This window comes from Hypanus sabinus, chromosome 24, assembly GCF_030144855.1.
Source record: "Hypanus sabinus isolate sHypSab1 chromosome 24, sHypSab1.hap1, whole genome shotgun sequence".
Classification (NCBI taxonomy): Eukaryota; Metazoa; Chordata; class Chondrichthyes; order Myliobatiformes; family Dasyatidae; genus Hypanus; species Hypanus sabinus.
Window position 1 is genome coordinate 17,073,083 of NC_082729.1, and position 13,190 is coordinate 17,086,272.

Sequence of the window (13,190 nt, forward strand, 5' to 3'; positions counted from 1 at the left end):
ATCTTCTGCATAGCACCTTGGCTGAATAGACGAGCACTTTTATTAATAGACTACGACAGCTACGCCTTTCCAAAGAGCACTATATGAGGCATTCTTACTCTCGGCTATTACGTTCTATAATCAGTCAATCTATGGCTGAGGGAAATGATGAACGCTCCTGTTCGACTGTTTGAGATAACTTATTTTTTTATACATTTTACTTCTCCTCTAGTACTTGTATATCTGCGCACTTGTAATGCTACTGTAACACTGTTATTGCTTTGGAATCAGCCAAGTATCTATCTTTTAGAACAGATATGAGGCAGAATATCTAACAATAAATCGTGATTCTGTTGAATTCATTGCTTAACACAGTTGTGTCCGGCAAGATATTCGGTATATTTAAAATAGATGCTGGTAGGCTCTTGCCTAGCAACTAAGTCAAATGTTCCGGAGAGACGGAGGAGAATGGATTTATGAGGCATGGTAAAACTGCCCGGATGGGATGGTGGCGCAGACTCAATACACCGAATTGACTAATTATGTTCCTATATGTTATGTCCTATGTCACGTGTTCCTTACAGCTCCTCCCTTCTGCAGTCATATTCTTAACAAATTCTGGAAATAACAGCAGTCTCAGAATCTTCTCTGTACAGAACAATTATGTGTTAAGCGGTACAAAATGATCACCGCCGCGTTGTTGCTGTTAATTGGTGAGTCGTGAAACTATTCTGTATTTAAACGGATGTACTTAGCGCGGTCAACTTAACGTGATCGTCCACGTGAGTACGGTGAAACCTTCGTTGTAAGCTATCATAGTTCCTGAGTAAGGAAATAACCAATATTTCGTTTCAAATTTATGGAATTCCTCCTCTGATGCTCCACGAGCAGGCATTTTTAAACGCTGTTTATCTTTAATGTAATATCGATGCGTTCACCTGCTTCAGTTTTGTTGTGTTCGTCTTACACCCGCTTTAGTTCTTTTTTGTTACTTGTGCTTCTGTACGGAATTTTTAAAAAATACATTTTGTTATAAGATAAAATACTGAGGAATACTTAGCGCGAAATTAAATTCCAAAATATGGTTTGCAGAACACTGTTAAAATTTTCCCCTGTACAATCCGTAACCCATTGCATGTGATGGTAAACAATGTGCATGCACAGAGCTCAAACAGGAAGAAAAGGTACAAGATGTTTCCCGGCGTCGATCGAGAGTGTACTCTATATTTAGCTGTATTCTCTGTACGTTCGTGCCTTGTAGGGTCAAGTTCCTCTTTCTCTGGATTGCTACTTTTGGATAAAACTGCCTCTTTGCTTTCTGACATCCAGCTTTTTCGACATTATATCATATGCAGTCATTTTCATAGAGCATGTATTATTAATAATAATAATTTTAATTCGGGTTTATTCCTTAATACATAATAACGTGGCCTCGTTTAAACTTGTTTCATTACTGTAGCTGTTTATACTGCCAATTCATCTTCTGTCCCGAGCATCTTACACTCCTATTATTCTGTCGTTCTACTGTGAAATGTGTACATTTGTTTTACTTTGCAAACAAATTGTTGAAGTATAAGCTTGCCTCAGTTCATCCGGCATGATGTGTAGCTAAGCTGAAACCGCGTTTCCGTTTCAACACTTCGTTTTCCGCAGAACAATACAGAAGTAATGATCTTACAACAACAACAACAAGAATTCTGCTAGCCTTTCCATCTTCAAATCTACCTAATTTTTGGCCTGTGTCCTCGACATGTTTCATAAGCACGCTGAGAAAATAACACACACAGACACCGACACACAGACACAGACACACACACACACACACACACACACACACACACACACACACACACACACACACACACACACACACACACACACACACACACACACACACACACGTACATGTAAGTATATATATTAGTGGTTGGCCAGGGGAAAAATCTGGAAGCCGCTGACGCCGAGTTCGGCAAACTGCAAACAGTAGGAATTCAATCAAATTCCAAAGTAAAAGAGGGCGAGAACTTGGAAGTGTGAAACCCACGGTCTTGGAAGAAATGGGAACTATTCATGAACATGCCAGGAAAATGGTCCCTATGAACGACCTGCTAGGACAATGTCTCGGATAACAGGCAGGGGATATGGGTGTAAGTGAAGTGGGCCAGAGGAGAAGAGGCCATGGTATGACAAGAAACCCCCCGGGATGTACAAACGCTGGAAATTGCAGGCCTGAGGGACAGAATAGAGACGCTGTTTATGGCTGAACTGGAACAGCCGCTGAGCAATATAAGCGTAGTTCTTTCACACCAGACAAGATTGATGCGGACAGTACAAGGAATCCGGGGAATCCATTCAGCACACAGAGCAAGGTGCAAGATGCAGGCAGAGACAGCACACTCTGAACCGCACAATCAAGTTGCAGGAATTGTGTACAGAAACATCTGTGCTTGTTATGCATTGGACACCCGTAGGTCTAATGAGAATTTAGTGGAGAACGACAGAACTAAAAACCAGTGGGACTTCCAATATCAGACTGATAGCAGGTACCGGCAAACCAATCTGACATAGTAATATTGGACTGGAAACAGAAGAATGCAACAGTAATAGATATGCCAATCCCGAATGACAGTAACCTCAGGATGAAAGAAAGTGAGAATTTTGAGAAATCCCAGGGCTCGAAAGAGCTGATAGAAAGAGTGTGGAAGGTCAAAAACAGAGTAATCCCGAGGTGATAGGAACACTTTGAGCTGTGACACGTGGACTCGGAAAGTGGTTTCAGCAAATCCCGGGAAGAACATCTGAGATCTCAGTCCAGAACAGAGCACTACTAGGAGTAGCAAAGATACGGCATCGGACCCTCAGGCTCCACGGCTTCTGGTAAAAGTCCCAAGGAGGAGGAAAAAGACACACAAACTCCAATGATAGGGGTAAGAGAATATAAAAATAAGGATATTCATTCTAAAATAGTTCTGCTTCCACATTACTGCATCATCAGGAATACAATGCTTCGGAAATCTTTTTTTGTTAAAATAAAACTATCGGTTGATTGTTGGTTGATACAGTTGTAATTCAACAGGATGATTAATAAGGTGATTATTGACAAATCAGACTATGGAAATGACGCATGCACAATCGACCGGTCAGTGGCTCATAGGCGGAGGCCAGAAGTGCATAGAAATAAAGTCCAGCAAAGAGCAGATCTCTTTAACTGCAGCTGCATTAACACCATCGAAGAAGTCAAATTTACTGAAAAATTATCAAAAACAAATACTCTCCCCATGTTCAGTTCTGTGAATGAGAAGTGGTAGTCGAAAGCTATCGTGTGGGACTCTTTTCCCTTGTGTCTAGCAATTGACACAGTGACGAATTTACATTAAATACAGAGAACGGTTATTCTGAAAGTAGTTTTCGTTTGATTGTTCTGCAAAGTCTTTCCGCTGTGGCGCCTTTTTCTTTGCATCAGAACTTGACTGAAATAAAACCACTAAATGTTGTCATCATAGCTTTCTGGATGAACGTTACAGATAAAAACTGTCATTTGAAAGTTTTGTCTTCTTTTCCTTAAAATCTTACTGTTGCTAATTTATTTCCTATATGCCATTCAGAGGACTTGTGTGATAAATCAGAACACGTGGAATATTTCTAATAGCCTAACAGTTGTAATACCCTAAAACGCAACTAAACTTCTCTTCCCTTCTGTGTCTATAAAGGCGTCTGACCCTTATAAGCTAGCAGAGAGGTGTGAACCCAGGATCCTTTGAAAAACACTGTCGAACTGAGCTACTGAAATCACCAGTTATTTCTTAGACAACGTACAAATTATTTCTACTGAAAATACCAGATGCTGCTGTAATTTTCAACAAAAAGAAATGCTTTCAAGGGGAAGGCGTTTTTGGAGGAGAGGGATGAGAAGAAACTAAGATAAGGAAGAAGAAGAGAGAAAGACGAAAGTAGAGAAAGAAAGAAGAGGAAAGGAGAATGAAATGTAGTATGAAGGAAAGAATGAAAGTTAGAAAGAAAAAAAATGAAAAGAAGAAAGAGACGGGCAGAAAACAGCAGGAAAGAGAAGAAATAGAGAAAGAAAGACAGGTTAATAGATGCAGAGAAGAGTGTTATACGGTTAGGGAAAAAAAATTAGTTCCAGCATTTTCAGGCTCATAAGAATTTCAGGAGTCGCAACAGACTTACACCAAAGGATATAAATAATTTGCTATCAAATATATCTCATTTTAATGACAATGATTGTTTTTACTTCTTTGTTCCCTGTCGGTGACTCACGAGTTCGTGCACTTCTGAGAGGAGCCTGAATACTTGGAAAAGTACTGACAACAGACACTTGCACAAACTGTCTGTTCAAAATATGTGTTCATAGCCTATTCCGTATATCCGACGTTACTAATTGAAAGAGATTTTATTAGCACAGCCGTTAACATGGTCGATGCTAAACCTCCACAATAGCTATTTGTTAATCTTCTGCATTTAACATTTGTTGAGTAATGTCGGACTGGCTACTATGAACACATTGCTCAAACCTACTGTGTTTTCTTGTAATTTTTTTTATTGAAGTTCATCATCAAACAAACATTTCCATAAGATGTATTTCAGACATTGTACAGATATATCATATATAACACAAATCTCCACAAAGTATTTATCTCAGGTATACACGTATAGAAAAGAGTGGAAAGAAAAAAAAACAAGCAAAAGGAAAGAACTATGTACAAGTAGGCAGTGATCTTTTTTTTTACAACAGATTCATTGATTTGTGAGAATAAAATCAAGCCTATGAGGCATTATGTAGTTAAACCATTTTTCCAAGTATGAATCAAATTGTTCCAACATGTTTAACAGATGTTGTTAACTTCTCCATTTTGTAAATGTCCATTGTAATTTCCATCCATGTATTTAAAGTTGGACTCTACTGTGATAACCATTTCCTAGTAAGAGTCTTTTTACCAGCCACCAACAGTATATTCATGAAATATTTATCTCTTTTCAACCGGTATTGAGGTATATATCCAAAATATATGGTCTTACTCTCTAAGGGTATTTCACATTTAAAGATGTCTTGTAGGGCATTGTGTCTCACCCTCCAATAGTTTTTGATAACAGGGCAGTCCCAAAAATATGATAATGATTTGCATTTTGATTTCCACTATTTCTCCAACAAACAGGGAGGTTATTGCCGTAATGGGATTTCTGAGAGTGTGTAATAAAATACCATATCAAGTTTTTCCATCCAAACTCCCACCATTTCTGTCAACTGGTACACTTCCACTGATATTTCCATATCTTCCTCAGATATAATTATCCCTCCTTCTCCTATTTTGTTTTGATGTATGAAGTCGAATATGTTTTAATATTTGACAACCCCTTATACATGCTTGAAATGATTCTACTACCATTATCTGAATTATATGCTTTTTTAAAGAGCTCTATCAAGCATGTGTTTGCCTTGGTTACATTTTTGTCTTAATAACATATTATCGCATCTGTAAATACCGATAAAAATCGTGTTTTTCTTTTGTGTTTATCTTTAAGCATTTCAAAACTGAACAGTGTTCCTTCTTTCATTACTTTGCAAAGTACTGTTATTCCTTTAGCTGGCCAGTCCGTAAATCTAGCATCCAATTTAATTCGTGTAAAATCAGAGTCATATGCACACCATTTAAGAATTGCAACATCTCCATCTAGATTATATTATTTTATAGTAGTTTTCCACATTTTAAGAGTCAATTTCACCCATGGGTTATCAATAGTATTTATGTACCTTTGTAGATAGTTATCAGCCAAAATTGCTTGTATAGGGATGGGAAGTACTCGCTCTTCAATGTTTTTCCATTGAGCGTCATATGATGGGTTACACCAACATATCACAGCTCTCAACTGTGCTGCAAAATAATAATCTCCAAGAGAATGTAGGCCCCATCCCCCCTGTTCCTTTGCTAACTGCAAAGTTTGGAGACGAAGTCTAGGAATTTTACCCTGCCAAATTTTACCTTGCCCTAAGCCATCTGTATTTATCTGTCACTCTATCATTGAAATTAGAATACAACTTAATCGATCTACTCCCTGAACAAATAAGAACCAAGAAACGCAAATAATAAACATGGCAACGAACGTGTGTTTCCAAGGCTGAGGTCTCTACTAGGTGACGCTGTGTTGAGCTAGTGGAAATGTCTAGCTGTGGGCGATAGCCCTTCCTACTTGTGAGTTGAGAGCCTTCATTGCAGTATTCATAAAAGTCAGTGAGCAAATCCATTACACAGAAAATATTTCCCTGTGTACTCCTCGTATACTCCTCGTACTCCACACATACAAATATATGCACACACACACACACACACACACACACACACACACAGACACATAAATATTCTCATTTTGGTGGGGGGGGAAAGGTGTAAGTGAGCAAATAAAGAATAACAACTAATTAATATAAAATCCACACTATAATAAGTATTTCTTGAGATAGGTATATCACCATGTATTTTTGCTTCCGTTTAGCATCTCACCATTTTTAAAGTTAGCCTAACCTTATGGCTCTTCTGAAGGGGGTGAGGACTGTCTTTGGAAAACTCCCTGTCTCTTCCTGATATATTTCTCTCGGCCTCCTCCCGTCTCCTGCCTTCTCGATTCTCGTATTATTTCCCAAGTGGAGCGGGATAATTCTTCAGTCAGGCTTTCCCTCGTTTTGGTCATGTGACGGGCAACCCTCTGGCCTTCATGTCTGTAGTCGCCTCTTCCACTGTCTGTTACAACCGCGTCCCGTTGTCATAAAACACTCGAAATTTAGCAGGGTACGGAGTTTGAAATCTAATCTTATTTTGCTTTAGTACTCGCTTTACTTCAGACTATATTTTGCGATTCTGGAGGACCGCGAGGGTGGGTGGTAATCTTGGTCGAAATATATTAACTTATACTCTAAAAGCACTCTCTTCTTACCTCAGGCCCTTCGTAGATTCCGCCTTGGTGATGTACCGAAGAAATTTAATTATTATTGAGCGTGACTTTCTATCCTGGGTAGGTTTTGGGACTAACGTGCGGTGGGCTCTTTCGATTTCCAGCTTCATAGCCGGGGGAAGATCCAGCGCGTTCCGCAGTAACTTTCCAACAAACTCCGTCATAGACGAGCGCTCCGCCCCCTCGGGAACGTTGTACATTCTGATATTCTTCCCCCGTGAACTTCCCTCCAGGTCAAGCAGTTTACCTTCTTGGTGATGTATTATTTTTATTGTCTTGCTCAGTATCCGTTCCACGTTTTGCACGCGATCTTCCACTTTCTCAGTTGGAGTCTCTGCCACCGCTATTTTTGATTAACGCTGGCGAGCTCTGCCTTAATGTCACGTAGCTGCTGCTCTATTTCTTTCCGGAACTCCCTTATCTCTTTCAGGATTTCGAACATATTCGCCTCTTCGTCTGCACGAGGTCCAGCGTCCGCCTCGCTGGCACGCGGTCGGGTAGGACAACCGCTCGCTGCACTCCTCTCGGACGCAGGCTCCGCAGTGTCGCTTTTTTAATTTCCGTTTCTTATTGCCATTCTTGCCCCTCGTTTCAGTTCAAATATTTTTCGAAAATTATTATATTAACGGGGCTTAATACGCGTTTTTTTCCGGAGGAGCTGGTGACTTAAACCGCCATTCTCGTGGATGACGTCACCAGAAACCCCAAACCTACTGTTCCTAAGGAAAGTAATTTTTGCAACAAGTACAAACTACCACCTCAGATTAAACTATTTTACCACCTTACTGTCAATCTGATTAACACTTTGCTTTCCTCTCCTAACTTCGCCTTTTCCCTTCTCCCAGTTCTTTGAGAAAGCAGACAGAACCGTGCATAGATTTGTCCAGCATGTTTAAATGCGCTTCAAGGTAAGTTAGCGGTTGGGTTCAGACCGAGTGAGATATTCAAATAAGTCTAAAAGTAACCTGCTATTAGAATCTATTGAAGAAACGCTATTGTTCTCACTGCCCAACCGGAGATGCGTATTCTGAAGAAACTGCAGTAAATATCGATTCCGTCCGTGCAAACACTAATTTGTTTTTGATAGTCCTCATTTAGTCCCTCATCACGAGGTGGGAATTTTCAAACACCATCTCTTCAGGCTGATAAACCGTAGGTAAACAGGGAGATAGATAGATAGAGAGAGAGAGAGAGAGAGAGAGAGAGAGAGAGAGAGAGAGAGAGAGAGAGAGAGAGAGAGAGAGAGAGAGAGAGAGAGAGAGAGAGAGAGAGAGAGAGAGAGAGAGAGAGAGAGAGAGAGAGAGAGAGAGAGAGAGAGAGAGAGAGAGAGAGAGAGAGAGAGAGAGAGAGAGACAGGCATAAGCAGATGGATAGATAGATAGATAAGCAGAGAAACAGACAGACGGAGAGATCAATTTCGTACGTCTGTTTGGCTGATTGATTTCAGGTGTGTACGCCGAGCCCAGTGGTTAGGTTTGTCACGTGCACGCAACCCTGTAAAAATATCAGCAACAGTAGAACACACCAGGAGTCTGGTTTTGCTGTTAACAAAACACTATTTTATTAGTAACTACGTAATATAGTTACTGAAACCAGGTAAATCAGGATTTAATGGTGTTCTGTATATATAGGTGTAAATATATAAATCCCCAAACTTCTTCAGCCTCAGGTGTTAAGTGATACGGCATTACGATGGTGTGTCAGAAAACTCAGTTCAAATGCACAGGTTAATTAATGCGAGATGTTTATAATCCAAAGGCGAATGTAGTGAGAATGCCATTACGTCAAAATTCCACAGATTCCACGACAGCAATACAAAATAACAATAGCAGTAGGTTTAATCTCCGAAATTGCTCCACTCCACACACGCAGTATCACTAACAGGGATCTTCAACGAATATGTTTTAAACACACTGGTACCACACCCGAATTCCGCTACGGGGTATCTCTGTGTTGGCCACAGGATACTCAAAAAGAATCCACATATGGATAATCACCAACAGTAGCTTATCACAAAGGGGACCTTCTACAAGGGAACCACCACCCAGGCAAGGGTCGACATACTGGTAGATTTCACAAGGTTACCCCAATCACACACAACGTGATAGCCACTCATCCAGTTCCACGACAGAGGAAATACCTCCGACAGAGATTTGCCACAGGGGTGCCTTTCTTCATTAAACGACCACGCCCAGACAAAGGGTAAAAAAACACGTGGTATTCAGAAAGGTACACCTCATTAGAGAACCCATCGCTGTGGATTAACTAAGTGACCATCACACATTCCTGGCCGAAAGAAACTCACCCTCAGAGAGTAATTTATAAATACTCAGGATCGATCTTAACTCACCCCTTTTGGGCTACAGAAAGTTTTGATCAGCGACCGACTCACTGCAGTCTTCCATTGAACGAATCCATCTTGACTCTAAGCTGTCTGTGTCTGTGTGACTGTGACTGTCCTTGTAAAAAGTAAACAAACTGCAGAGAAAACAGAACATCGATTGTTCATCAAATAAATCCCCCTCTCTCCATCGCTATAACCAAGCAACTTTGTAATCATTAGAAATTCAAGTGTCCAAAGATCAGTCTCAAACCCTTGGTGTCTCAAAGTGATATCGACAGTTAAAATGAACTCTGTGAGTACAAAACAGGTCGCAAAGGTTCCGTCACGAGTCGAGCTGACATCATCTGTGCGCAATTCAGTGTTGTTTCCCTTGAGTGTTCGCGTTCAACTTGTTGTTCTGATTGGCTGCCTCTCGTGCTGGCCGCTAGTTACCATGTATTGTACTGACATTACTTGTTTTTTTTATAAAACTCTTTATATAACTATAACATCCACCTGATGTTGCATTTAACAGCGATTCTCATAATATTATTCACTAACCCTCTGTTGAATTGGAATGACCCATAAACCTTCAATAATTAATTTCAAAGAAATATTGGTAGTGTTTCCCTTTCCTTCCGCTATTGACAATCTCCTGCTCGGTAAGCTCCCAACTTGAAAATTTACCATCGCTGCTAAAGAAAAGATGAAAGATGGAGATATTTTATAGAGATATTTTCTACGATCCTCAGTATTTCACTACACCATTCGCTGCTGAACAACAGAAATATTATTAGTATCGAACAAGTCGACTAAGCGTATTCTCTTCATCTGTATTAGTTATGCCTCATTCAATAACTAGATAATGTTTAACGAATATATACGTCATGACATAATTCTCCTTCTAAGAAATTGTTCAAATTAGCAATTGCATCGCTGGTAAATACCGGGAATCTCCTTTGCGTATTTAACGCTTGCGTGCCTTGTTACATCCTCTGTAGACAGGAATGGGAATCGACAGACCATGATCTTCTCCATATTTTATCTTTTCGTCCCTGAATATTGTTCATTATGTTAGCAGATTATCAGATCCAGAGAACTATATAATGACGTGGTTACTGTGAAGTGATTTCCGTGATATACGAGTGTGCCCATGGGATAACTGAAAGACGATCATTGAAAGTTGTCTCTTTCCACGCACTGGTTTTTCTGTTTCCGTCATGATTCTGTTCTATGTGGCAAAGAATGTCCAGCGGAGACAGTGCCTGATTGACAGATATCAAAGATTCAATGCAGTTGCTTGAACCCGGGGGTAGGGATGCTGTCGAAGGAGAGCGCTTCCATTAGGAAGTCACAAAATAATGGAGGGTTTGTCTGCGAGTAGGCTTTTAAAGATTGATAGAACAATCAGAGACAATTGATGTAATTTTTTATAATTCCCCTTTCAGCGGTCGCGAAGGAGCAGAGTGAAAACGTTCAAGGTGCGTGCTAAACTTTATTGATTGTTCCTATAATGCCGCTGTTCTATCTTGCTATTTGGTCGATGTGTTATGTGATTAAACCTGTTGTCTATCTGTGTTTATCTGTTGTCTCTCGTTTTTCTATGACTCTGATATGATTGATACAAACTTACGGCTATCAAGATTAATTCCAAGAAACAACTGGTATTCCTAAGTTTAGTTCACTGAAATTCTATTTTAGGCAGATGAAGAGGGAAGATGATAAGGCAGTTTAATAGATGTAGAGTGCATTCGTTATGGAGGTATTGTTCCGAACGTTTAACGTGAAGGGGCAAATTGGACCCATAATTTTCTCAACATTCAGAAGCAGAGGATATAATTCCACAATTACATGTAAAGGAATCTCTGCAATAAATTCCCCTCCGAACATAACAGGGTATCAACACAAGTACCGATATGGAATCCGTCAGTGTCACTCGAAGTGAAATATACAAGGTCCATTGGAACCTGGTCAGTTCACATTTTAGCTTTTGTGTTTTACGCCAACCCAAAAGAAAACAAATTCACTCCAATCTTTAAAAGGGAACAGACATCCGCTATATAAAGTATGGTGTCTAAAGGTTACTGAAATCGCATTAAATGATTTGGTGTTTGTTATTCACGGGATAATGTTCAATACTAGCCTTAAACAAATACTAGGCACAAGAAATCTGAGAATGGACGTGTGTGAGAATATTGTAACAGATCGAAGGTCCTGAACGGCCTATTCTGCATCATATCCCAAAGTAAATTATAGACAGATGGAAAAGTTAAAGGGATGGAGCAAAAAGGAATTTGATTAGACAGGAGAATGGACCATGGAAGAAAGGGAAGGAGGAGTGGCATGATGGGGTGGTGATAGGAATGTGACAACAAGTGGTAAGAGACCACAGTGAGGATATTGATGAAAAGGGAGGGAGAATGGTGAAATGAAGTTCCTGGAAGTTTGAAAAACTGATGTTCATGCCGTCAGTTTGGATAATTATGATAATAAAATTAGTAGCGTTATGCTAATATTCCATTCTAACAGCACATAATGGTTGCATGCTACTACAACAGTTAACCAAGTATCCATGGTACACATGGACAGATCTTCTTCACCTCGAGGAAAACTTAGTAAACGTGACGATGAATTCGGAAATGAAGGGTCTCTGTTGAAAATTCAGACAAGACATTGAACTTTAAATTTGCCAAACGCGTGTGAAGATTACGCTGAGGTTGTTTGCGGTCGGAATCGATTTATTCTCTGTATTTGCAGCTCAAGTCGAGAAACCTGTACTGTCAGCTGACCGTGGAGACGGGGTCTATGTGCTCGGTGAAGGGATCAGTTTCACTTGTAAAACAACGAAGTGTCGATATTCGAACAAAATAGTTGTCCTGTACAAAAACGGGAAAGATGTATTAATTAAACCAACATACTATTCTGAGCGAGATATCGCCAAGTTTACTATTATGGCAACATCGACCGGCTCGGAATATTACAGCTGTGCTTACAGTTGCAGAAAGGTAGAATCGGATAAAAGCTCAACAGTATTAATAAATGTCGTAGGTGAGTTCAACGTTTATGGTCTTAAGTCTATATAGTTTGCAATGATGCACGAGGTTTGTAGAAAAATATTTGAAAGCTACCCTGACGATGTACAAGAATAATAAAGTATATTTCCTATCACGGTCTTTCGACTCATTCTGCCTTTGGGTAGACTATCAATTGCATAAGTAAATCCCGTTCTACATTTATCCGGATGTATGTCACGCCTTGTCTCCAGGGAAATCTATTTTTGTACATAATATTTCAGACTGGAAGACACGAAAAGCAAACAGCTCCTCGGAACGATTATTCTACCGTACGAAAAAGAATCTTCTCATACTTGTCGGCTTTCCGCAGACTACTTCGACTTATTTTAATGCTTCCAGCTCCTCCCGAGAAACCCCGTCTAGTTCCAGACCGTAAGGACAAATTCTATGTGTCAGATGAAAGGATCACGTTCACTTGTGCAGCTAAAGACCTACATCAATTTTCAAGCTATCTGCTCTACAAAATCGGTCTACAAACCCCAGTCAAAAGACGAAACTCTTCATGGCAAAGAAGTGCGACGTTTAACATCATAAACACAAGGGCAGGCATATATGAGTACTACTGTGTTTACACGTTCTCAATGCTTGAGACCAATGTCACGTCAGAGCAAAGCGAAACCGTGACAATAACTGTCGTGGGTGAGTTTAATATTTGTCGATTTAAGGGTATGTTGTATGTACTGATGCCTGCGCGTGATGGAAAAATATTTAGACAGGCAGGGGTCATAGAGAGCAGATTAAAATTTACTTTCACTCCCGCCCTCTCATATTCCTTCCTGTCTTTGTTATGAGCGTGTCCTTGCCAGAGTCACAGAGTCACCGAACAGGACAGCACAGAAACAGGACCTTCG

The 13,190-nt window shown here is 40.0% G+C and overlaps 1 protein-coding gene across 1 annotated transcript in view; it reads left to right on the forward strand.

Annotated features, from left to right (window-relative positions):
• The first annotated feature begins 585 nt into the window (after positions 1-585).
• Positions 586-13,190, forward strand: part of LOC132380683 (carcinoembryonic antigen-related cell adhesion molecule 5-like) — a 48,790-nt gene continuing 36,185 nt past the window's right edge. Inside the window, exons 1-2 of the mRNA XM_059949669.1 lie at positions 586-692; positions 10,714-10,746. Coding sequence (XP_059805652.1) covers positions 662-692; positions 10,714-10,746 — 64 coding nt within the window. The 5' untranslated portion in view covers positions 586-661. The remainder of the gene's footprint in view (positions 693-10,713; positions 10,747-13,190) is intronic.